The 26,670-nt window shown below is 38.7% G+C and overlaps 1 protein-coding gene across 47 annotated transcripts in view; it reads left to right on the plus strand.

The window, feature by feature from the left end:
* Window positions 1–26,670, plus strand: part of PBRM1 (polybromo 1) — a 123,532-nt gene that overhangs the window by 31,117 nt on the left and 65,745 nt on the right. For 22 of the 47 annotated variants that reach the window (XM_072649976.1, XM_072649968.1, XM_072649998.1 and 19 more), the window contains 6 exons: window positions 914–1,005; window positions 6,539–6,752; window positions 11,572–11,713; window positions 13,516–13,613; window positions 15,729–15,773; window positions 20,609–20,885. In XM_072649976.1, the coding sequence (XP_072506077.1) occupies window positions 914–1,005; window positions 6,539–6,752; window positions 11,572–11,713; window positions 13,516–13,613; window positions 15,729–15,773; window positions 20,609–20,885 (868 nt within the window). The other 25 variants (XM_072649982.1, XM_072649961.1, XM_072649981.1 and 22 more) reach the window with 7 other exon arrangements.

The raw sequence follows: 26,670 nt of genomic DNA on the forward strand, positions 1-26,670 counted from the left end.
GAAATCCTGGGGGGGTCTTCTCCCAGTTTGATTTTTTTTTTTTTTATTAAAGGGGCCATCCCTTGAGCACATACATATTTTAAATTAGAAAAAAGTAAAAACTTAGTGATTAACAGGAAAAAAATTCTAAGCAGAAGCCATTGAGAGTAGTTATTAATGCTAGCCAGTAGCCAGCAGAGATATAATGACAGAATATAATCTCCCAAAATATAATATATTTAAAGGAGACACACTAAAATAGTGTGCATATTTGAGTGAATAAGATACTGGAAGAATGTTCTTTTCCTCAGTGAGGACTCATATATACTTATAGCCAGGTTCTTTTGTTCCGAAACATAGAGAAGGATTGCCATCCTGTACTAGAGGGGAGGCAGGTGGCAGGTTTGTAGGATCTACTGTAGGTTACCCCAGACCCTTTCTTTTTTGTATCATAGTGATTTTCATCACCAGTACCTAATCAGAATAAAGCCATACTTAAAAGTTGTCTGCCTCCTCAGCTTTGATTGCAGTTCTTACATTTTGTTCTTTTTCAGTCATTGGGGTTTTCTTGGCAAAGATACTGGAGGGGTTTGGCCATTTCCTTCTCCAGCTCATTCGACAGATGAGGAGCTAAGACAGACAGGTTTAAAGTGGCTTGTCCAGGGTCACACAACTAGTAAGTCTCTGAGGCCAGATTCGTGTCCTGGAAGCTGTCTTTCTGACTCCAGGCCTAGCACTCTACTCACCGTGACACTTCGCTTCCCCACAGCTCTTAGGTGGTGCATGTTAGGCAGAGGCATTTCTACATATGTGGGCATATGTATGTATTTATGTGTGCACATACGTGTATGTTTTTGGGTGATATCTTTTTGAAGAAAGTAGCTCAGTTACCCTAACTTTTTCTTCTGTCTTTATTTTTCATTTTTATTTGCAGTAATAAAAGAGCGGTCCAAGGGGGTCGTTTATCAGCTATAACTATGGCGCTCCAGTACGGCTCAGAAAGTGATGAGGATGCTGCTTTAGCTGGTAGGATCTGAGTCCTGAACGATTCTAATCTTTTTTTAGGAAATCTTGCAGACTGAGTGAAATTGTTCTGATTGGCTTTAAGTACTTTGTGGGGTTTTTGTGTGCTTATGACTGTTAAGAGTTTCTGTAGTTTTAGAAATAGACTCTGACTAAATTTTGAGTAACTGCTGGGATTGGTGAAGGTAGCAAAAGTTTTTTGTTTTTTTTTTTATTTTGGTTTGAGACTTGTAGCTGGATAAAGACAGAAAAAAATTCCCCTGACATAGATCCTGATTTACAAAGTATTGTGGCTAATTTATAAATCTCAGAAACAATCAGAACCTCATATAGGAAAATTCATATCATATTAGAATCTCTAGTAGTTTAGTTATGTTTTCAGTGTAACATTGACTACTGAATTGTCGTGTAGCTTAGCTACAAATCTAATGTGTTATTGCCTAGAATCAGCATACTACCTGAAATTGCTAGTATTCTTTAAAGAAACCCAACCAAAAGAATAAAAATTAATGTTATGGGTTCAGAACAGCTGTGCAGATTGATCTCATTGTCTGATGGTTTTACATTTAAATTCAGTTTTACATTTTTAAAATTTGTATCCTTGATATTTGTATTTGTAATTCAGTTCAATAGACATGCTTGCTGAGTTGGAATTCCAGCAATCTGGATTCACATTCTGCCTGTCCCATCCTCCTAAGGGGATTGTAAGCAAGCCATTCTCTGTCTTCTTCTGTGAAAGAACAGTTTGAGACTTCTCTGTGGTCCCTTTCTGTTCTCTCTCCGGGATCCTATTATTTCCTTAAGACAATGTTGGTGCTCGGAATATAAAGGTGGCACAAGGTGTAGCCCCTGCCCTTAAGAAGGTTACGGGAAGTGGAGAAGAAGACATGCATATAAATACTTCTACAATCTAGCAAGTACAAAAGGATCATGGTTTAAAGCTTTGAGGACCTTAGAGTTCATCTGGTTGAACCTCCTCATGTTACATATAAGGAAAACATCCCTTGGTCTCAGTTAAATGACTTGCCCAAAGTCATCGCCTTGGGAGTTGCAGAGCCAGAAGTCAAACTTCAGTCCTCTGTAGAGGACCCAACCAAGGGATATGAGAGACTGAGCACTTGTCTGTTGTACAGGCAGGAATATTTGCTAACAAAGAACTGTTCGACGCATATGTGACTTTACCTCCCTGGACCCCATCTGTTCTAATGTGTAAAACGAGTGGGGTGAACTAGGTGATGTCTCTTTATGGGCCCTTAAAACTCCAAATCCTACCCTGTGATTCAAGAAAGGAGAGACCACTAATATACAAACCTATCAATTCTGTTCTAAAAATTTAAGACATACCTGATTCAATTTCCCAGATTGCATCCCCTTTCTCTTTTCTGCATCATAGTCCCAAACACTGATGAAGTTTTGGTCCCATTAATGTAGTCACTGCCTCTTCCATAGCTGCCCATCCAATGCAACTCTTGTCCACCTCCTCCTGTAGAGCCTTCCAAGACACTTCATTCAGAATTCCATGTTCTCCTCTTCTTGAAATTCTCTCTAACACAGTCCATCTGTCAGTTAGCCCTCACTCTCACTACCTGACCGGCCTATTGCTTTTTCCATTTATACATTTCTCTAATCGCATCTTTGGCACTTTTCTGGCAAGTTCCTTGTTTAGAATGTGTTGCAGGCTGCTCACATTCACCATGTGTACCTTTCTGTTAACCTTTGAGTGATCCTCAGCCTCATTTCTTTGGAGACTATAACATTTCATGGAACAATATTGCATTACTGGAAGAGTATTGTTATTAGAAGGTTGACCTTTCTTTTAGGAAGAAATTTGGGAATATTGAAAGAGCTGTGCCATGCAATCTAGCCCACTCTCCTCTTCCTATTCAGTTTCAGACTCAATTCATTGATAGCATTTGTTCAAGGTATCTGTACTGATGCATGAGAGCCAGCCACAGATTTTCTATCCAGTCCAAACAATAGGCATTCTTTATTCATTTTGCTGTTCCTGCATGAATTTTTAGTCCGAACTCTTGAATTATCAGTATTTTTAGACAATCCCTCTTTCATCTGGACTCTGCTGGACATCCTTTATGGTGACAAACACATTAGTGGGCGTATGTCTCCCTGTTTTATAAAGCCTTTGTACAGTACTAGGCACATCATAGGCACTTAATACTTGCTACTTGACTTACAGATTGACAGGATGTTCTAACCGTTTCCCCCCTTTTGGGGAGCTGTAAACCATGAATCACTGCTTCCATCCATTATTTGAGAGTAGATCACAGAAATTGGAGACGTTTGGGCAGGATTTGGGGACATTGCTTTTGATGTTGTCACTTGCTGAGCTTAAGTATATCTTGTGATGGAAACAAGACCTTTTGTTCTAGCCTAGCAGCTGTTGTTTTTTTTTTTTTTAAATAGGCCAAAATAATTATAACCTTTCCCAGGAAAGATGTGAATTGGCAAGTTCAGAGAAAGGAGGATCAATTCCACTATAAAATGGTGCTTTGTATTAGTTTGGGAAGTGATGCCCTTCATTCGTAAGATCAGTTGAATAGGTGGAATAGATGATTTAGACTTCTGAGTCAGGCCTTTCAAATGCTATCTTGGAGTTTCACTGGAATTTCAGATAAGCAGAGTATTTGTACCCTGTCCAGAGCCAGCATCGTGGCTCCTCTCCCTTCCCCTTAGCAAAGATACTCGGAATTTATTGTGACTTTGATTCTTGCATACTTAGTAGGTTGTCAGATTTCTTTGACTTTGTTCTCTTATTTAAACAATGTGCAATTATAATACGTGTGTGTGCGCGCGCGCGTGTGGAGAGGGAAGCACATAAGAACATGCTATATATGATAAAAATTCCATGAGTGACATACATTAATACTACTTGGCCCTCATTAGAGAATTTCAACTGCATTTGCAACGATATCTTCAACAGTCTGCTTCCTTTTAAGTTGAGTTCCTATTATTTCTACTCCCCACTACCATCTAATTAACCTATGTAGGACAATATACCTCTGAACCTTTCAGAGATATACTAGTGAAGGAAAGCAGAATATGTTTGTATAAATCTGGTGAAATTTCTTACTTTTGGCCTGGCAACTTCCAATGCTGCCAGAAAATGGAGATGTTGCCAAAGTGACACATATGAGCTAGTGGCAGGTATGTGGGAAACTTCTCTCTTATTTTACTAAAATATCCTTCTGAAAACTGATCCATGATTTATATTTGTTGGACTTTCCTTTGGACCACATTGTGGTTAGTAACATTTTACTAAATAAACTTGTTTGATAGAATTCTTTGTGATTGAGATGTTGATACAGTCTAGTTAAAAACCTAAGTTATCCTTTTTTAGGCATTTTGTGTGTCATCACTCAAGAGTATTTCCTCTTCCTTCTTCTCCATCTCCTGTTCAACTGGCATGTGTGTACGTGTTTCTTAATCTTTAGCTTTTTGCCTATAAATTCCAAAACCAAAGAAACAGTAGCTGTTTGTAAGCAGTGAGACCCTTCTGTTAAGAATATGTAGTAAAACATCCAGCACTGTTCACGTCCCTGTGATACATATTTGAGATCATGCGCACAAGTCAGTAGACATTTATTAAATGCCTACTGTGTGCCAGCACTGGGTATACAGAGGCAAAAGACAGTCCCTGCCCTCAAGGCTCACAATCTAAAACAAGAATATTCATACTTACTACCTAAGCCCTCCAGTTGTGGATTCCTAAACCACCGTTCCTAGATAAAGTGAATCTAGGAGTTGAAAACAATTCAGCAAAACTTTAAAAAAAGGTAACCTCATAATTATCCATAACTCTTAGTATTTTGCATGGAATTTACTCATTTAAAATGGGTTAAAATGCTCCCTCAAATGTTTACTAGCTGTATGAATCCCTTACATAGCCCAAGTCACTTAACCTCTCTTGGCTCTGGTTTTCTCATAAGTCACTTATACTGTTTTCCAAAACACTGATGCTCAAGGTTATGAACAATATGAATATCGGTGCTCTCAGTCTGTTTTGCCCATATGTTTAATGTCCTTAAAATGGGAATGATGGCAGCATCTGTGTCATAGAGTAGTTGTGGGACTCAGATGAGATAATGCATGAAAGGGGCTTTGCACCTTTGCACCTTAAATGTTAGCGATTATTACCTCTCACACTCTACACACTCCCCTTCATTTACAACATGGTCTATTCAAACCCTTCTTCCTACTGTTCCTCACACAAATTACTCCACGTCATGTCTCTGGGCCTTTGCATTGACTGTCCCTCCTTCCTGGAATGCCCTCTGTCTTTACCCTACTTCTCAGAATCTTCCTTTCTCCTAGGCTCAACTTAAGTGGCAACACCTACCTCGAGCTTTTCCTGATTCCAACTGTTAGTGCCTTCAGCCTCCCCAGCCCATTTATCTTGTGACTATTTTGTGTCTACCTGTACATGTGGACACTTTACCCCTTGCCAGATAAGTCAGGGTAGGAAATGCTTCACTTCTGTCTTAGAATCTTTCTGGTCTGGCCCAGTGTTTGACTTGCAGTAGGAACTTAATAAAGGCTCATTAGTTAACTGTACTCATCCACTACAGTATTGTGCCTCTCAGGTAGGTTAGTGGCCAGCTGGGTCAAGCTTTGAATGCCAAACATAAAGATCTATATTTGATCCTAAGGATAATAGGAGTTTATTGAGTAGGTGACATTGTGACCTGTACTTTAAGAAAGTGACTTTGGCAGCTGTATGGAGGGTGGAATGCAGTGGAGAGAAACTAGAGGCCAAGAGATTGTTTTGAGGCTGTTTTAATGGTCCAAGTAAGAGATGATGAGCTCTCACCTCACATCCATCTCCACTCATACAACTACCACCCAATCTAGATCAGTTGTGTGATTGGAGAGAAGAAGATAGATGTGAGAGATGTTGTGAAGAGGAAAATGAGAAGACTTGGCAGCTGAACATAGGGGGTGAGTGAAAGGGGAGTTGGGGGTGACACCAAGGATGCAAACCTGGCCAATTAAAATAATGGCCACCCTTTTGACAGAAATAAGGAAGTTTAGAAGGCTGAGGGGCCAGGAGCAAAATAAGTAATGTTTTAGTTGTGTTGAATTTGAGGTGCCTGAGGGACATTCAGTTTGTAGTATCCCATAAGTAGTAGGTGATAATGACTGGAGCTCAAGAGAAAGATGAAGCCTGGATGTAGTGATCGTAGATTCTTTTTTATAGAGGTGAAAGAAGAGGAAAGGGCATAGGACAGCCCCTTGGGCTAGAACCCCAGTTAGGAAATAGGGTGTGAATGAATGGGCAAAACAGATTTAGTGGGGTGTGGTTTGATCATCAGTATTCCTGGTGTTCATGACCTTGAGCATCAGTCCTTCAGCAAACAATGTAAGTGACAATAATTGCAGTGAGAAGCTAGTTTTTGACATCAGTTACTCTTTAAGAATACTATTTTGGTCATGCAGATTAACAAAGTACTTTTAAAGGATTTTTTAAAATTTCATTTTCCAAAAAAACCCAACTCACAGATACTCCTTTTTGTCTTTCTAGCAGCTCGTTATGAAGAGGGGGAGTCAGAAGCAGAGAGTATTACTTCCTTTATGGATGTTTCCAATCCCCTTTATCAGCTGTATGATACTGTTAGGAGCTGTCGAAATAACCAGGGACAGCTAATAGCAGAACCATTTTTCCATTTGCCTTCGAAGAAAAAATACCCTGATTATTATCAGCAAATCAAAATGCCCATTTCCCTGCAGCAGATAAGGTAAGAGGAGTCTTTTATCTGTGTGTTTCTTTAGTTATTTCCAAGTGAGTGCATTTGATTGAGCTTGAACCTTTGCATGTGTTTTCTTTCCTGGAAGGTGTTACAGAAAATTAACTATGTTTGGGTTGAAGGTATTTGGAAGTTTCTCAGCATTTATGTGAAATATCTTTCCTCTTTTTTTTCATATGAGAAATGCAGTCTGTTAAATGATAGATGGCATTCTCAGCACATTGTAGTGCAAGTAGAGATTAATTCTGAGTATGTAATTGGTCAGGAGGCAGAGTATGAAAAATAAACAATTAAATGTAACTATTATTTGCCTTGGATCTGACCAAACTGCAAGACCCATTTTCTTTATCTGCTCCTTAATACCTTATTCTGATCTATATGTGTGTGTGTGTGTGTGTGTGTGTGTACGTACATATGTATGTATGCATGTATGTATGTATGTATAACTTGCCTCATTTCTTACCTATCCTTAAATTACAGAATGGGCATTGCTTCAGAGGGTGGTGACTTTGTGCAATCTTCCTTCACTTAAATCCAGTTTATTTGCAAGTCACAGCATTGCCTTCCTGATATCATGGTCTTGAAGAATGAAGAACAAACACCAACAATAGTTGTATTTTCCAAAACCAAATTTGAGAAACAGTTTCTGTAGAACTTCCATTTTTCACTTAGGTTGAAGGTACAAGCTTATTGAGTATTTGGTACATCAGAATTCTTAAAGAATAGACAGACAGACAGACAGACAGACAGACAGACACACACACACACACACACACACACACACACACACACTTTTTCACCCCCATCAGAGTCTCTTTTGGACTTTGTCATTTGGGGAAGTCAGATCTTGCAGTGTTCATCAGGGTTAAATAGAGTGACTTTTCTAAAACAAATCAAAAGGGTTAAAACTTTACATTTACCCACTAGGACAAATGTTTAGTGTTCCAGGAATTGAAATGTAACAACTTTTAAAATAGCTGGATTCCAAAAATCAGAATTAGGTAGCATTTTTCAACTTTTTTTCTTTATAACTTATCTTTTCCTCCTGAATTTAGTACTCAAGAGTGTTTTCTCTGAAAGTTTGAGATGCTTTGTAGAATTACCATATGATCAGTGTACTTGGCATCCTCTTAAAATGAAATGAAAGTACAGACTACCTACTGTTTGTGAGGGAAATACCCTACAAACCCTGCTGGGAAAAAGATCGTAGCAGGTAAACCTTGAGAGAAGTAACCTTTTAATTGATTCTTTATGTCCTTCACAAGAAGGAGACTGATCTTCTTTGGCCCTTTGTATTCAAATGTTCTAACTTGAAATCACACAAGTTTAGCTGTCAGCTATAATTCACTTGTCATTGCCTCACCTAGAAATCTTTGCAGATTTAAAAACTGCTGGAAAATTGGCAAAGTTCTTTTCATTATTTCATGTGAACTTCACAACAACTCTGTGAGGTGGGTACCAGCGGTTTTGTTATCCCCATTCTACTGATGCTCAGCAAACCTCTGTTAAGCACATCCTATGTGTCAGCCCCCATGCTTGATGCTGGGCATACAAATGCAAAGAATGACACAATCCACAGTCATAGGGATCTTACATTCTGATACATATGTAGTAAACATGAATATAAGAAATACAAAACAGTCAAGTGGAAGTTTGGGGGGGGGGGCGTCACTAGCAGTTGTGGGGATCAGTCTCTTAGAATCATGGCCCCAGAAGTGAAAGTGACCCTAGAGGCTGTGTAGCCCAACCCCCTTTTACAGGCACATAGGGAACCAAGTGTCAGAAGCTGGATACAAACTCAGATCTTCTGACCCTCCAGCCAGTGGTTTTTGCATTGTACCCCACTACCTCTGGGTAAGGAAACTGACTGAGATTGTTTCATTCTTTGTATTTGTATCTACAATATCTGCTAAGTGATTGACCCGCGGTCAGAGGATCACAGATTTAGAACTGAAAGAGGCCTTAAAGGCCATCAAGTCCAACTCCCTCATTTTACAGTGGAGGAAACTGAGACACAGAAAAGTGAAAGTGACTTGCCCAGAGTCACACAACTAAGAAGTATCAGACTTAATTTGAATCCGTGTCTTCTGGGCTTTCCACACTACAATTATACGGAGATATGCTATGTCAGAAAAAGTTAGATTTTTGCTGCCCTTGTTAGGGGTAGTTTAGAACTTGTGTTTTATTTTAAAGGTGCTAAGTACATTGATTATATAGTTTCTTTGCTACATCTGCACGATTTAGATGTGCCAAGTTGGGGTGGAGGGTGGGGCGGTAAATAAGAGAGAAGCCAGGTAAATGACAGAATCTCAGAATTGCCGGGGAGCTTTGGGATGATCCAGTTCGACCTCCCGTCCAGTGCCAGAATGCCTCATACATTGTAGTGGGCATGGGCAGCTTAAGCAGTGATGCACTCACCATCTCTCACACACATGTGCTGGGATTGCTCAGTCCATCAACTCTATCATTAGGCTTATGGGATGGAGTTGTTAGTTCTTCTGTAATGGTGTTCCTGTTCTGCCTTTCCCCATAATTTATGTTAATTTAGTGGATACCTAATAAATAGGGGCAGCAGCTAGATAGCACCATAGTGCATAGATCACCAGGCCTGAAGTCAGGAAGTTCAAATCTGGCCTCAGACACTTACTGACCGTGTGACCCTGGGCGAGTCACTTAATCCTCTTTGTTTCAGTTTCCTCATCTGTAAAATAAACTGGCAAAGAAAATAGCAAACCACTCCAGTATCTCTGTCAAGAATACCCCAGATGAGGTCACAGAGAGTCAGACATGACCAAAATGACTGAACAGTAAGTAGTTGAGAAGCAGCAAGCTGTGGAATAAAGAACTCTCAGATAAAAGTCAGGCTGCCTCTGACCAGCTGTATGAAGTCATCTAGTCTCTTCTTTTCCCTGAGCCTTACTTTTCCCCATTTGTAAAATGAGAGATTTGAATGAGATGATCCCTAAAACTGTGTGGCCTGTAAAATTCTGTCCCTGCTGACGTGGAGAGCGTTTGGTGTTTTGTAGAATTTGTTCTTACGCATTTGTGGGAATAGGGACCAAAGATATTATTTAAGCCCTGCATTTACAAAATATAACACATTTTTTTCTTTGGTGTGATTTGCTCCTTTGAATGTTCGTGTTTGTTTTATGGACCACACATAAATCATATAGCTTTTTTTTGAATGACAAATTAAGTTGTAGTTACTTATAGAAGAAGTAATGTTATCCTTCTTTTGAATTTTCTTTTCTTCAATGAACAAAATGCTATTTTCTTTCTTTCCCACTCTTTCCTCCTCCCCTTTGGGGGAAAGAAAACCAATCGTAACCAACATGTATGTTCAGATTAAACAAATTAAACAGAATCAATCTTTCCTCCCCTGAGCCCAGCCACCTCTTTAAGGGTGTGGGTACCGTACCTCATCATTTCTCTGGCATTATGATTGGTCACTGTGTTATTAAGTTTCTACAGTGTTCACATTTGTCTTTGCAGTGTTATTTTAGAAGTTGTTCTTTGGATTCTCTTCATTTCGCTCTGCATCAGTTCATACAGATCTTCCCAGGTTTCCTTGAAACCATCCTCTTCATCACTTCTTAAAGCATATTCCAGATAGGAAAAGTGATTTGTCCAACTTTCATAGCCAGGAAGTGGCAGAACTGGCTTTAAATCCCAAATCCTTCTCTCCACTACATCATACTCCATTTCATAGTACAATGTACGTAGAGTCATTATTAATGGGATCATTTAAGAAAGAAACAGAGGTCTGGATTCCAAGTGTAATAAATAAAAAATGGTTGGAGTGTTGTCTTATTTCAGTTCGTTCATCCAACAAACGCTTCTTAACTAGTGAAAGATGTTTATCCTAAGAATAGAGGAGGAGTTTGATAACTAAGCTATGAAAACCTCTCTGCACATTTCGTATTGGTAGTACCCCAATGGAGAAAATTCATTACCCCTGGAATTCACTTCCAAGGCCTTTGCATGTGCTTTCATTTATACAGCCACAGGAAATGCCCTCTTGGAAGTATTCCTATTAGTGTGATAATTGAACATGCTACTACCGTTCAAAACTCTCCTAAATCAGTTCTATTCCTCAAGAAAGGGTGTTACTCACCAGAAAGGGAAACAGGTAGTTTTGTCTATGTTTCATTTCCCAGTTTTCTAGTTGGTATTATCCCAAAAGCACTATGAATGAATGAAAAAGCATTTAGTATTTACCAAGTACTTATTATATTCCAGGAATTGTGCTAAGCACTAGAGATACAAGTATAGAAAGCAAGGTGGTCCTGCCTATTTATGTTCTAATAGGGGAACACAACAGAAATAAGGGAGTGGGGGCCAAGGAGGGGTGGTTTTGTCTGGGAAGTCACCAGGGTGGTGAGTGAACTGATAGGGCAACTGGTGAACTGTACTTTCCAGGAATGATAATGTTGATTTGATTTGGAAGCAGTCAGCTAGATGTCATAGACTCTCACCAGACAAGGGAGCAGAGCCCCAAGGTGGGGACTGGAGGGACCAGGTCAGAGATTGAGAGTATACTTAGTGTACTTTGGAAATAGAGCTAAAAGTGAACTTGGAGCTCATCTTGGACACCATCTTCATGGAACAGCTATAGAAGTAGGTCTGGACGGTGTGAGTGGTTTGCCCAGTCACAGATAGTGAGCAGCAGCAGCACTGGGATTTAAATTTGTTGTGATTCCAGATTCCAGACTCCTTCTGTTAGAAATTTGTATTAGATTTTCACAAAGGATATTTCACAGTAGCTGGCCTCCATAAGGCAAAATTCATGTCATATGTCTCTCATTCACAGAACCAAGCTAAAGAACCAAGAATATGAAACTTTAGATCATTTGGAGTGTGATCTAAATTTAATGTTTGAAAATGCCAAACGTTACAACGTTCCCAATTCAGCCATCTACAAACGAGTTCTAAAAATGCAACAAGTTATGCAGGTAAGTTATAATAGTATTTGGGTGAGTTTGTGTTATATTCAATGGAAATAATTTTTCAAAGATGTACCTTCTTTGTTTTCTTGGAGATGTGAATTACAGGAGACTTCAGGTTATTTGACTTTATTCATCTTACACACATCTTCTCGTAGTCAATGGTACAATCTCAACGACCACTGATATTGCAGACATGGCCATGCATGCAAGTGGGTGGTCCACACTGGCTTTCTACATGTTGCTATTTAGAAAGCCCTTCTTCTATGAGCAACAGTTCACCTGCTGATTCACTGGTACCTTAAAAGCTTCATGCTTTGGCTCAGTACTCTCTCTTGTTGTTCATCTATCCCTTTAAAAATACAAAAACCCTATCAAGCATTTCTCCTATGTTGTAAATTCGTTTATCAGATCACTTCCTTAATATCGTCTTAGCAGGAGAATAGGAGAACATGACAGTACTGATACCTAGACAGACAGGGTGGGAGATAACTATTGGAATAAAAAGGAAGGTTGGGAGCACAGAAAACAAACTTTTCATACTTCTCAGTTTTACTTTTTCCATAGGGCCTTGACTCCTAGGAGAATCTTGGAGAATTAATAGACAAAAACCACCTCAGGCCTACCAAATATAGTCCCAACTTCTGAATTTGGCATTTCTAGCCCCTGCAAAATTCCAGTTTAATTTTCCTACTTTATCTCATACTGCTTCCCTAAAAATATTTTATGTTCCAGTCAAATCAGACTATTATTCACACAATATAGTCCACACTTTGGTGTCTGTCTTTGCATGTTAGAAAGTATTTCCCACTTCTTAAAATCTCCGTACTTAAAGACCCAGTTCAACAAATATTACCTCCTCCATGAAGCCTTCCCAGCCAGAAGAGAGCACTCCTTAACCTGAATTTTCATAGCATAATAGTTACAATAGAAGACAACACAAAAACATAGTAAGCATCTCCAGTGAAGCTCCATGAAGCTTAGAGAAGATGTGGGCTCTGTTGTCAGGGCCCTGCAATCTCCAGCTGCAAGGGTCTCATGACTTCTTATACCAGGCCCACCTGAAGAATGCTGTTTTTACCCTGTCACTTTCTGCTCCTATCTTATTTCTCTTCTGTGAAACTGTAAGTTCCTTGAAGGCAGGAACCATGTTTTTTGTTTTTTAGCACCTAGTGCAATGCCGTACACTTAGATAAATCTTTAGTGAGTGAAAGGATTTTATATGATCACCAGGATAGTTGCAAGTCTCACACAGATTTTATGAACTTATTATGTCCTGTTAAGTACTATATGTTCTGTCAGCCTAGTAGGTTAGGTCTTCTGCTCTGTTTGGCAGAAGAGCTTTAAAAATTCATGTGTTGCTTGAAAAGTAGATCTTCTTTCAGCTCTCTCTCCAAACTTCCATTGTTTTCAGCTAGATTGCCCCTCAGAAATAAAAGGCACTCAGAGAATTTTTTTAAGTTGCATGAAGAGAGTCCCACTTAATATGTCCACCAGAAGAAGAAAGCGTTGGCATCTTAGGTCTCATTTTTCAAAGTTTGAAGAGGGTAGTTCAGGTATTTTATAGTCTTAAATGCTGTTGACTAGAATTGATTCCTTAAATATCTGGGTCCTTTTTTTGACCCACTTTTTCATCTGGCAGGCCTTAATTTGCAGTTATTGAAAATTTATAATGATGTTTTAATATTCATGCATCTGACTTGTAGTTGTATCTTTCAGTGTGAATCTGATCTCTGCAGGTCTTTATTATTCATGTATTCCAAGAGCATTTAGTAGAGTGAGCCTGACTCCAGGGATTTGCTCTCTTTCAGGCAAAGAAGAAGGAGCTTGCTAGAAGAGACGACATTGAGGACGGCGACAGCATGATCTCCTCAGCCACTTCTGATACTGGGAGTGCCAAAAGAAAAAGGTACTTTTCTCTTCATTGTGACTCTTTTCCCTTCACTTGTTTAGCTTATCTTTTGGCTTAAGGAAGAAAAATATGCTATTGTGAATGAATTGTATAATTATCCTCTTAGATTCTTTGAGAAGTTGTCATATCAGAATATCAGTTTTGAATTAGACATTAATATTGCTTTTTTAAGCACTAAAATTCTCTACTGGTTCTTAGTAAGCTGAGCTAAAGTGACAAAATATTTATATCTTTCCTTTTCATATTTGCAAAAAATTAATGTTTTAGAAAATCACAAGAGAATCAAAAGTAGTTCTTTCTAGATTTTAAATCCTGTTCCTACAAAGACCATAACAGATTTAATACTAATTACAATTAGTTAAGAACATCTGCTGTTTTCAGTAAAATAAGTTTTTATTTTTCCTTATTATTCTGATCTTATTTTAAGATGCCAAATCACAGAATACTAAATCTTGTCTTCATGCGATTCATGAAATCATTAAGACAGAAAATCCATGCCCTTTCTCCATAACCTTAGCCTTGACTTTTTTTGGCTTGCCTTTCCTTCTTTGAGGAAGTTTCTGGAAAAGGTGTTTGTTGGTTGTAAAACTTCCAGCAGCTCTACCCCCACCTCATCTTCCCCCTCCCATGCCCAGCTCTGTTGTCTTTGAGCATTTCCATGGGGCTTCTCAGATTGATTCCGATGTTGTGAGATGCTTTTTCTCCTCGACCTCCTCTGTCGTAGGCTCTTTCAGCAGGCCCTGCAGTTTGTGGGATTATTGATAAAGAGATTAAGTCAAATATATCTATAAATATGATTGATCATGAAACCCAACAGAATGAATTAGAAGGAGTAAACTAGTGATGAAGGGCATAGGGTTACATCTATTCAGTTGTTTAAAAATGAGAACCTGCCCAGTCTGTTTTCTCTTATACTAATATTTGAGGGAAAACCTTTTGCATTTTGATAGACTCCCTTAGCCAAATAAGTCAGTGCATATTGAAGTGATAATCACCACTTCTGGCCTATGAATTTCAACCTTGTAAGTTCTTAGTTGCTTGTATGAGGTGGAAGGGTGGAAAACAGTGAAACACGATCAGAAGCATCAAATCAAGTGCAGCTTATACTCCATCACTACCTGTCTTTTTTAATTCAATCAACAATCAGAGATAAATACTTTTCAGGCAGAGAAAGTAATGAAGGCAATAAATGATGATACAGTTTATTACCATTACTAAAGGAAGACAAGAAGTCTTAAAAAACTTCCAAAACCAACCCAACCCAGGGCAGAGGCACACAGACTACAAGTGTTGTTGGCTTGAAGTTTACAGGATTCATTCCAACAAATTAAATAAACTTCTTTGCCCTTAAGCCACGTGTAAAAGAAAATTGAATAGTGTACTTTTGGGGATGATGATTCTAGCTCTGATGAAAAGTTTTTGTCACTATCAGGGGTCCTCAGGAAATGATGTATACAATAAAAGGACAAACAGAAATAAGAAAACAGAACAAATATAGATTCTATGCAGGAGCAGTAAAATTTATAGCCTAGAAATTCAGAGATGAAATGCAACTTGAATAAATAGGAGCTAAATGGAATATTTGTGAGACAGACTAATCTTTGGGTGGGACGGAGGGAGTATTCAGGAAAAGAGAAGCATAACAGACTGCCTTTGGGAGCTTGATTACTTTGGCAGGTGTACCTCCACCAAGCATAGAATAAATATGGTCACCAAACCAGGCTGATGTCAAACTCTGCTATAAGAGTTCATGTATGTGCTCACAGAGCTTCCCCTGGTTCATAACCTGTGAGTGCTACCAGAGCTAAGGATCAACTGTAGCGTGTGCTTCTATGTTTGCCTTGTCGCCTTGTTGATGCCAGAGTACAAGTGCAGTTGTGTGCCCTCTTCTCTGCCCCTCGTAACAGTGAAGCTCCTCTCTTTCCCCAAAGTACTAATGATAAAGCTTAATTTTCAATGTTGAAGGGTTTCCAAATACCCCTTTTATCTTTAACTTCTGGGACAAAGAGCCCCTTGCCTTTTTCTCACCCACATTTAGTTTATATATGTCTGTCTGATGTTTGCTTATTTTGTTTCTTTCCACATGTAAAATGTCTGTTTCTGCTTTCCCAGGAACACTCATGACAATGAGGTGTTGGGCCTCAGGAGGCTATCCAGGTGTGCACACATTTTTTATGCATAAACGTATTCTAAAGGTTAACCTTTTCTGGGGTATGGTCACCATTGTTTAGGTGCACAGGGAAACCTGAAGTTTTATTTTTAATTAGCACCAAACTATTTTAATAAAAAGCAGTAGCACCTCCAGAGTGTAGAACGTGTCCTCAGTAACACAAGTTAACAGGACACCTAAACCAGGGACTTGTTACTAGCTTTGCCAAGAGAACCAAAAATGCCTTATCTGTTAGTAAATTTGAGGACAAGGACTATCCTTCAGTGCTATCCCCTACATTAGTTGTTCTCAAGTTTTTCCACAGTGGCAGAATATCATTTTGTTTTGTTTACGCAAAACTTTGGCAGAATGATTATCGTAAAATTCTCTAAAAATTTTTTTTAAATGCCTATTAACAGACAACATAAGGTCCATTTAAAACAATAAACTTGGGGTGTTTCAGTCATTTGCAACATAGCGAAATACTGCTCTTGAAGGCAACTGCCCTTAATACAGCCTTAAGTACCTTGGACACAGTAGATTTTTAGGAAAGAAACAATTGATATTTAGTTCCTAGACTCAGATCTAGTTATTCTGGGAAGATGTCATTGAATGAGATAAGTGTTGATGGGTAAGGAAGGTAAAGGGGAAGATGAAGTTTGTTCATCTGAAGTGATGAAGACAAGTGAGGTAGTAACTGATTATTGGGTTGGTTATAACTTGATAGTTCTGTACCTCAAAGCCCAGGGCTTCACATCTCCTGTGAGCAATAGGAAACTGCGGGGAAAGTGATTTTTGTTCTGCTTGTGGGTGTGAATAGAGGTGAAATAATGAAGGCAGGCTGGGATGTCCCTGGCAGTTAGATTGTGGATCAGAGCTTTGGCTTTGAACATGGAAGATGGAGTAGATATAAAAGTATGATTTAGAAGAATTGGTAGAACAGTTGTTAAGCCTTAATGTAGAAGACTGTAAAGTTTTAAGCATTATGCTCAGGTCTGTTGATGTTGATAGCAAAGCAGAAATAAAATGAGAAATTAATTTTAGGCGTTCGTGTGAAAGAGAGAGTGATGATAATGCCTGAGAGCTCTCCTCAGTGTGTAGTTCACTGAAACCCTGGGAACAGATGAGGAGAGCAAGAGGATGTTCAGTTAGTATTCAAGAGAAAAGAGCACATCCAAAGAGGCGTATTCTGAGCTTATGAGTAGGTACGTAAATAAATAAATGTTGAATTTTGAATGAATGTATGTGAAATAAGCCAGAAAAGCACAGACTGTAGAAACAGAGTCACCAAGGTTAAAAATCGGTCCTGCAAGATGAGAGTGAAGCTCCTACTTAGACCGATAGTTACTTGACTAGTAATAGCTGATGGCTACTTAGACAGGGTCTAGAAGAGACTTCCTTACTGGTGAGAAGGCAGAGGGAAGGGATACAGAGTTTAACTATGATGGTGGAGTGGTGGGATAGCACTTTGTGTAGGACTTTGTGCTAGAACTCTCTTAATCTCTTCACTCCCAACCCACACAATTATCTGCAGAGCAGTAAACTAAATGATAGTCCTTTAAACAAGAGACAGATAATGTGTCTTCAACACTTAGGAATTAAGAGTTAACTTCAAGGGGAAAGGAAGCATTTTACTTATATTCCAAGATGAATATTGACTTCCCCTGTATTTTTAGATGCTTTTACTCCTAACACTCGGCACACATCTATTTATTCTTCCTAAACGTTTCACGAGATCCCTTATACCTACAAAGGATCTTGAATTTGTGTGGAAATCACTAAAAGTGTTTATGAAGTGTCTAGTTGTGTAGGCACTGTACTAGGAAGTATACCAGGATTTCTTTCTCCATGGAATCCAAAATGCCAGACAATCACGATTTCCCCACTTTATCAGTGAGGCCCAGGAAAGTGAAATGACTTGGCAAGGATTGCCCAACCAGTAAAGATGCACCTAGCCCTCCTGACTGTACATCTGAGTTCTTCCACAGAATGCTACTGTAGCTACTACTGCATTTTCAAATTTTCAACTTCAGAAAAGTAGTTCTTGTTTTAAGTTCTTATTGGGTATCATGAATGCATGAAAAGAAGAAAAATGGTAAGGAAAGCTAGAGAAGCATCCACTTTTGTAAGCAGCCATTCTTTTTGTCCAACTTCCCAAGACTAGTTGGTTTTTGAAAGTCGTTAAGCAGGCTTCTTTAGCACAAGCTTCTAATAGAGCACCAGGACAAAAACCTAAAATAGGTTTAGGACTGTCTCACATCTGCTGTACTAACAAGTGAGTTAGGTGGAGGGGAGGGTACTGTTTTTAATGTACAAAAATTTATAGCAGATTGAGTTTTAAGCATCAGATTAAAGTAGTTTCCTGGTTATGTCCTTTTTGATTTCAGATTTGGGACTTGTCTCACTAAATGCTGCCTGCAAGTGTCAGTCATTGGAGACAAAATGACCATCTACCATCAGTTGTCTATCTGACGACAGTCAAGAGTAGTCAGACCTCTCAAAGTTTATAGCATAATGTAAAAGATTCAGTTAAGCTTGTTGTATAGCTACGTCTGGGAAAATGCAAACACTCTGCCTTTGTTACAGTTGCTTCTGGATTTATTTAAAAACCTTTCCTCTCACTCTTTAAAAGTTGATAAAGTTCCCAAATGAAAAAGTTATTTCCAATGCTCTAGCCCGATAGTAGTTTGGTGTGCAAATATCCAGTGTGTAAATATTCCAGTCAGCCAAAAATGAAAAGTCACCCCCTCTCCCATTAGAATGTTTTTGTTAAAACAACAAAAACACACAAAGTCCATTTTTAAGATTTTTTTTTTGAGCTGATTATGAGTTTGTTCACTTTAAAGTTCAAATCTCATGAAGCCAGACATTTGGATTTGGTGACATAGGACCTACAGACATTACATTTGCTTTCTTCAGCTTTGAACCTGGAGGCCTGTTTTATGGAATCTCAGGGTCAAAATCACCTGCACTCTAAGCCTCAACGTCAGGTGTGAAGTTTCTCATTGTCTGGTTGCTGAAAGTTTGGGATGGGAAACTATTCCTACCATATTTTATCATGGCACGTCTCTTTGGATTCATCACGTCTATCAAAGGAAACTGCTTCCAAATTAAACTAAAGTTCTAGGCAAAGTCTTCAAGAAGAGCTGTCATTTAAAGTGGTGTGGATTTTTTTTTTTAAGAGACATAAAACTAATGCTACAGTGCTCTCATAACATCCATGAATGATCAGAGGGAAAGTGTACTTACCATCCAAGCATGACAGTGATTCTTTAAATAGAAATAGGGAGACTCTGTGGGTTTTTTCTTCTAGATAACCTGCTCCAATCTGTTTCCAGATAACCTGCCATAATCTTTAAAACATTAGCTTTAAAGAGTCCATAGACACTCAAATGTATTTTAGAATCATAATGTGAGCACAGCAATGTCTTTGCCTGACTATTTGCTTGTTTGTTTTAATGTTGTGTTGAATTTTTAAGAGAAAATCCTCTGACACTTAGAAGCTTCATAACTCAGAGTGTCAGTGGGCAAAGTCTGTTTAGGGATGGATAGACTCTCCTAATCACATGGCTCATCCCTAGGAATAAATTTTGAATTGTAGAATAGGAAGCAGACAAAAACATTTGCCACCAAGTCTCTGCACAGCCATTTCTTCTTACTTTTAGGTTATCTGCCTCAGCTGCTTACTTGGAGGCTACTGGTTCCAGTCCAGCTGGGAGTTCACCACCAAGGGCTTATGACATAAGAGCCCTGGACCGGAAAGCAGGAGACCTGGGTTTTAGTGCTGACTCTGCCACTAACTCACTGTGTGACCTTCGGCAAGTCACTGAACCTCTCTAGACCTCAGTTTCCTCAGTTATAAAATGAAGGGGTTGGACTAAATATTCTCTAAGGTCCTTTATAGTCTAAATTCTATTACCTGGTGTAACCATATCACCCTTATCGGTTTCTAAGTTTTGTCACTTCACAACTGGAGGGAAAGTGAAATTGTGGGGTGGGAATTCCACACACATTAACAAAAAATTGGCACCAGCTACCATGAAAGGCCATGGATAAGCCATAGACTACCTACACCCCCAAATTACCCCAAACTAGCTTCTTATTTAAGATTGGCATTGATTGTTGCAGGTTAGAAATACAGGATGAGAAAACGGATTGGCCTGGATAGAAGTTCACATAGGGGAAAAAGAGAAACTAGGATTTGCCATGATGTACCAGTGAAATATGTGTGACATATATAGATGTTTCCTTGTACACAAGTTGGAGATACACTAATCCAATATGTAGATTTGCACATTGTAAACAAGCCTCTTTGCAACCAAGATGATAAAATCGGATATTAGGGATTTTCTCTTTCTGTTGTGGTTCCTTGAATAAAAAAGCAAAAGTAGGAGAAGAACATTACTCAGTTTAGTTGCAGCCTTGCTGTATGAGTCTTAAAAGCTAAAATTGGGTAAGAGCTGTTAAAAGATTTTCTTCTTCCTGCATGTCAGGTCACACCTCTTCATGAACATTGAACTCACTGGAAGGAGTTATATATAAAGACAGATCTCTCTCCCTAAGATTCATTAGCCTAAAGATCTGTTGGCCAGTTCTGACACAGCTACCCTTTTTAAAACTACTTTAGAAATTTGTCTGTGCCTGTTTGTTAAAAGTTGCCTTTCCCCCGACAGCTCTTAAAGTATTAACTTAGCGTGTGGCATTGCTTATGGACATATATGGCAAAAGGAGGCATAACCATTATGACATGCCTACCAGATAGAGAAAGAAAGCAGTGCCATTTCAATTTCTCCTCTTGTGAAAAGAAGAGATTAAGTTGTCTATTGTTTTTCTCCCTCAACAGTAAAAAGAACATAAGAAAGCAGCGAATGAAAATTTTATTCAACGTTGTTCTTGAAGCTCGAGAGCCAGGCACAGGCAGAAGACTCTGTGATCTGTTCATGGTTAAGCCATCCAAAAAGGACTACCCTGATTATTACAAAATCATCTTGGAGCCAATGGACTTAAAAATTATTGAGCATAACATCCGTAATGACAAGTATGCAGGAGAAGAGGCAATGATGGAAGATATGAAGCTGATGTTTCGAAATGCCAGACATTATAATGAAGAAGGCTCGCAGGTACTGTCCATGCCATGCAAACGTGTTTCCTTTTGGGGCTTCATTGCAGAGTGACACACGTACACACACTCACACTCACACACTCTCCCTCCTTCCCTCTCTCTCTTTCTCTCTCTGAAATGATGATTTTATCATTATGGGTATTCTGTGCACCAGAGCATATCATAGCCCCTATACAAAAGTCCTCCTTCCTTGCCTTCTTATGGCACAGAGGCAACCTAGGATTCTCAGAGGTTATACCAGTAGGGCACAAGTTCGGGCAGATATGAGCCCTAGTGACAGACTTTGTTCCGTCTGAGACCAGCCTAGATAAGCAGAAAAGCTCATCACCAGAAGGCTGGCTACAAAAATAGGAACTTTTTGGCCACATTGACCCATAAAACAAACATTTGTACTGTGAAAATGTTGATAATTGTATTTTTTAGGTCATTCCATGTAGGAGTCAGGCTAATTACTATTCCTGAATTAAAAAGCAAACAAAAAAGTTTTTTTAAAAAAAATAAGCTTGAATTGATGTCTTTTGTTTTAAATCACATGCGATTCTGAAAGTGCTGCCCGCTGCAGACTGAAATGTCACTTTGGGTAAAGAAAAAGTTAAGCAGAATTGACGTTGTATATGTAACATTCTTCCTTGGTATTAATCTTCCTCTCTGCGGAAAGGGGGATCTGTGTTCTTTACCTATTCATTATCAGGACAATTATTGGCTTTTCATTTGCTCCAACTTTGACTTTCTTTAGTTTCCATTATTATAGTGCTACGCATTATTACTTTAGTTTATTTCAGTCTCCATAAGTTCATAAATGTTCTCTATAAGTTCATACAATTCCCATGCTTCTGCAAATTTCTCATATTCATTTCTTTTTCGACAACATTTTATTATTTTAATATGTCACAGTTTATTCAGTCATTCTGCAAACAATGGTGCTTAGTTTCCAGTTTTTTGCTGCTACAAAAGAATGCTCCTCTGAATATTTTGATATTTATTAGACTTTTGTTTCTGTCTTTGACCTCCTTGGAATATATACCTAGTTATATAATCACTGGGTCAAAGGATAGGAATTTTTTATTGTTTCTTTGCAAAAATATCTAAAAAAAAGTTTTATCATAATATTCAAATGGATTCTCTGCTTATCTATTTCATGTTTAGCTATTAGACTACTTATAGGTTGTGCATGACTAGCATTATTTTGATGATTGGTGTTGTGACAACTTCAAGTATAATAGTGAAAACAACTTTACTGAAATGAGAGGGGGGAAATGTAAAGGTTTAACTTGAAAGTGAAGTGGTATCACCCTTTTCAAAGTGATTGGGATTTTAAAGATTGCTGCACAAGACAAAAGCTAGCTGCTGAAACATAAGGTATAGATCAGCCATAATCAGTTTATCAGACATACCTATCACAGAATTCTAGATAAAAGGGACCTCAGGGGTCATCTAGTCCTACCCATACATGAAGGAATCCTCACTAAGAACCTACCTGACAAGTGCTAACAAACATAGAAGTTATAACCCTGATTCAATAAAATATGAAGTAACAGTTGATTTAAGAAAACCAAAATGAAACTGGAGAAGGCTAGCTCAAATAATGAAGAGAAATCATAGAAATTCAGAGTTGGAAGGGACCTCAGTGGCTTTCTAAGCCAGTTCATAGCCAAAAAAGAATCTCTGCTCCACTACTCAAGTGGCCATCCAGCCTTTCTTAAGGCCTCCCAGGGAGGGGGAGCCCACAAGCTCCTGCAGCCCATTCCACTTTCAGATAGCTCAAGTTGTTTGGAAGATTGCCTGACAACAAGTCTAAATTTGCCTCTTTGCAAGTTCTACTCATTACTCCAAGTTCTGCCTCTCAGGGCAGAAAGAGTCTATGTCCTTTTCCACATTATATCCTTTCAGATGCTTCAAGACATATCATTTCCCACTGAGCCATCTCTTTTCTAGGCCACATATCCCCAGTTCTTTCAGACAGTTCATATGGTATAGACTTGAGGCTCTCCTCCATTCTGTACACTCTTCAGTTTATCAATTTCCTCCTTAGAAATTGTTCAGTCAGAACTGAGCACGGTGCTCCAAGGTGTGGTCTGAGCAGGGTAGAATACAGAGGATGATCTCCTCTTTATTCCTGAAAGCTGTGCCCCTCTTAATGCAGCCCAAGATCACATTAACTTTTTTTGGCTGATCATTTCAGCTTTTAGTCCACTAAAACCCCCATATCTTTTTCAGACAGACTTCTTTCTGACTACACCTTCGCCTCATCTTATGAAGTCAGTTTCTTAAACCTTTAAGTGAAATTTTACATTTGTCCCAATTAAATTTCACCTTATTAGATTCAATCTGTTATCATCTTTTTAGAGCCTGACTTTATCTGCTATGTTAGCTATCCCTCCCAGAGTTGAGGCATCTGAAAATTTTGTATGGATATCATCTGTGCTGTTAGATCTAAGTCAGTGGCAAAAATGCTCAATTCCACAGGGCCTCTGTCCGAGTTAACATGAAACCAGTGAATGGCTCCTTCTTCACTTGCTCTGTTGTATACAGCATACATCTCTTCACCTTTTCTACTTTATGAAATGCTTTGTGGAAGTCTAGGTGAACCATAACCGTAACATTCCTCTGATCTGCCAGTTTAGTAACAAAGTCAAAAAAGGAAATAAGGTTAGTTTTTGCTGAAACCGTACTGTTCTTAGTGATCACTGCTTCCTTTTCTAAATGTTCACTGACTGATCATTTAGGACAGTTATCCCTTCCACATCGTGACTTTCCCCATTATGGTTTCAATATATTGCGGGTTGGCGTAAAAAATTAAATGGGAATATTGGGGGATTTTTACCAAAGCTACATGTCACATGAATGCCAGCAGACAACACGGAAAAAGTTTAGAAACTCAGAAATGCATAAAATATGTGTATAGCTTCTTATAAAATGAACATATTTTATCTTTTAATGTCATATTATTTCAGACAACTCTGGTATGAAGGGGGATTATCAAAAAATTTTACACACATTTTCAGATTGATATGGAAGGGATAACTGTATGTTCTAGAATTTTTCTAAGGATCAGAGTGAAGTTCACTGGCCTGTAGTTTGTTGGCTGTTTCCTTCCTTTTTTAAAAATGGAGATGATATTTGCCTTTCTCCAGTCTGGCTCTGTTCTGTTCCTCTGCAATCTTTCAGATATTAACTATTCTGTGTTCACTTCTGTCATTTGTCCAGCTGAATCAGTTTCATCAGGAGCAGCTAAGTACTTCTACTACCCTTACCTGGCAACTTCTCCTTGGCCAGTTTTGTTCTATTTTTTTTTTAATCCAGAGATCATTGTCCTTGGCCAAGAAAGCAGATTAAAAAAATGAGAATTGAGTGACTCATCTTCTCTTGTCAGTGATCACTGATCCATTGACTTGAGCAGTAATCTTACCCCTAATCACTGCAAACAACATGATTAGTTTCTATTACCTTTCCTTGCTTCCATCTCTCGTATACCTGTTTAAAAATATGAATTGCTAGGTGAATTCTCTTTTCACCTCTTTTGGTCTCCTGGCAACTGCCATTTTTCCTCAGTGGAATTGTTTTCCTTTGTGTCTCCAGAATCTCATCCTTTATTTTCACATCCCTCCTCAGCTAAAAGAACTCCTAAATTGACTAAAATTGCTATCTTCTTTCATTCTTGAAAAGTTACATATTTGGCAATAAATCATTTGTTATTCTGGCAAGTGTTATAAGCTGAAAACATTCAAAGTTCAAGAAGGTTTTAGACAAATCCATGGACGATCTAGCCATAATGGCTTATCGAAGGTATCTAGGAATGGGGAAGTTTCATTTATGTAAAGGATTCAGCCCTGGGCCTTGGGTCTTGCTGATCTTTGGTATCTTCTCGGCTACCATTTCCAGATGAGAGCTGATTCAGAGAGATTTTGACTTTGGCCTCAGGACTTTTACCATTTAGTACTTTCCAGGCCTTCTGTAGTCATTGAGTTCTTCCCCCTCCAGCCCCATCCCTAGCTCAAGGCCCACCTCTCTCTAGATTTCCCTATGTTCCTAATCCTCTTTGATTCTTTTGGTGGAGAATTTCCCAATTACTTCTCACCTTTCTCTTAATGCTTGTCTCGTACCTGGATATTGTTTTCTAGAGTCTGCCTCACTTCCCCTTCTTTCCACTGTCTCATCTCTATACACAAAAGAGTGGCATTTTCTAAGGATTAGCCACAAGAGGAAAGAATTTATGCCATACAAAAATATTATATCAGGATAGGGTAATTACAAATGCAAATAAAGCTGCATGTTTTTGGCCTGCATGGCACATATCTAACATGGCATTCTGTTTAACTCCTCTGTGCCTGACTTGGCTCATTCGGAAATCCTTTATAGGCCTTAAAATGGCCTCTTCTGTTCCTACTTTTAATTACTCAGTTCATTATTTCCACTTATTCTGCTCAACATTGGAAAGGATAGAATTATTACATAGAATTAAAATTTATCCCATAATCTCAAAAGTAGGCTATCCCGCCCGCCTGAAAGTACCTAAAGACAAGTTCTGCTTTTACAGTTAGTTCATTCAACAAATAATTACTGAGCCCCAATTATATGTAAAACCCCATGTTCAGAGAATGAATCCTGAATTGAACGAACCATTCCGACTTAGTGTGGCGTATTCAAATGACTACGTTTCTCCAAGGACAGTTCGATAAGATTTCAATGGTTACACACAAGTTGAAAGCATATTCTTTCCCAAAATTATTGATTGTGATATGTAACAGATTAAGTTTCAAATCTTTGCAATTACACCAAAGAGAAAGTTCCTCTTCTTTCCTTTGGTTTGAGAAGTTTGATCTCCTATATCTCCTTTCATTCTTGCAGAAATACCACAGCATTTATAAATCTTTTTTTTCTTCTCTCCCCCGTTTTTGGCCACATGATAAATTCGATTTGGCATAAAGGATTACATCATGGAAAGGGCACCTATGACACCATCATTCCTATTGACTGTCAGTACCTTAGACACTACTTATCCATAGAGCTTAGAAAGGAGAACGGATTAGTGTCAGCCAAGGGGGAGAGGCCACTCTCTATAAAGTGGACTCTACTGTTCTGTGACTTTAACAACGCTTTTGTTAATTCTTACTCAGAATGCAGCATAGCAGAAGAAGCCTGGAAGGTAAGGTTTATTTAATTGTTCCACTTCTCCACTTAATCAAGGGACCTGTAAAGGTCTTTAAGTTTTGCTGTTTGGGATCTGTGATTTATTGGGAAAGGTACTTTCCTCTACTGGAGCAGATCATAGCCTCTCCACACCTTCTCATTCTGTGTGATTCTTCTCCATGTTTTCCATAGAAAAATCTTTGATAGAAGTTCTAGCCAACCCACTGCCAGCCTTTCTCTTGGTTTTTTTGTTGTTGGGGCCAGTGCTCCACCTTGTCTGTCCATCTGTTGTGTTTCATTCTCACTATGTGACTGGTCCACTGCCTTTCCGGGAATACCTGCCCTTGATAACATCTTCTATACCACTTCTCCAGTAGAAATGGGCTTTGGCATTCCATGATTTGCAGTCAGTGTCGTATCACTGGGAAAATATTGGTTTTAAAGAGATTGGCTTTTGTGGCAGCCATCAGTTAGGGAATTATTGAAAACACTGAGCCTTTCTCAAGTGCAGTCCAGTCTGATTTCCTATCCTGCTTTAGTCTGTACCCAACTTGTTGTCTGTCTGAATCACCTGTACAAGATGGACATATTAATTCAACAGGTTACCTCTCCAAAGACTGCGTCTTTTACCCACTTTTTTATGCAGTGTGGAT

Source organism: Notamacropus eugenii, chromosome 1, assembly GCF_028372415.1.
Source record: "Notamacropus eugenii isolate mMacEug1 chromosome 1, mMacEug1.pri_v2, whole genome shotgun sequence".
In the NCBI taxonomy this organism is placed as follows: domain Eukaryota; kingdom Metazoa; phylum Chordata; class Mammalia; order Diprotodontia; family Macropodidae; genus Notamacropus; species Notamacropus eugenii.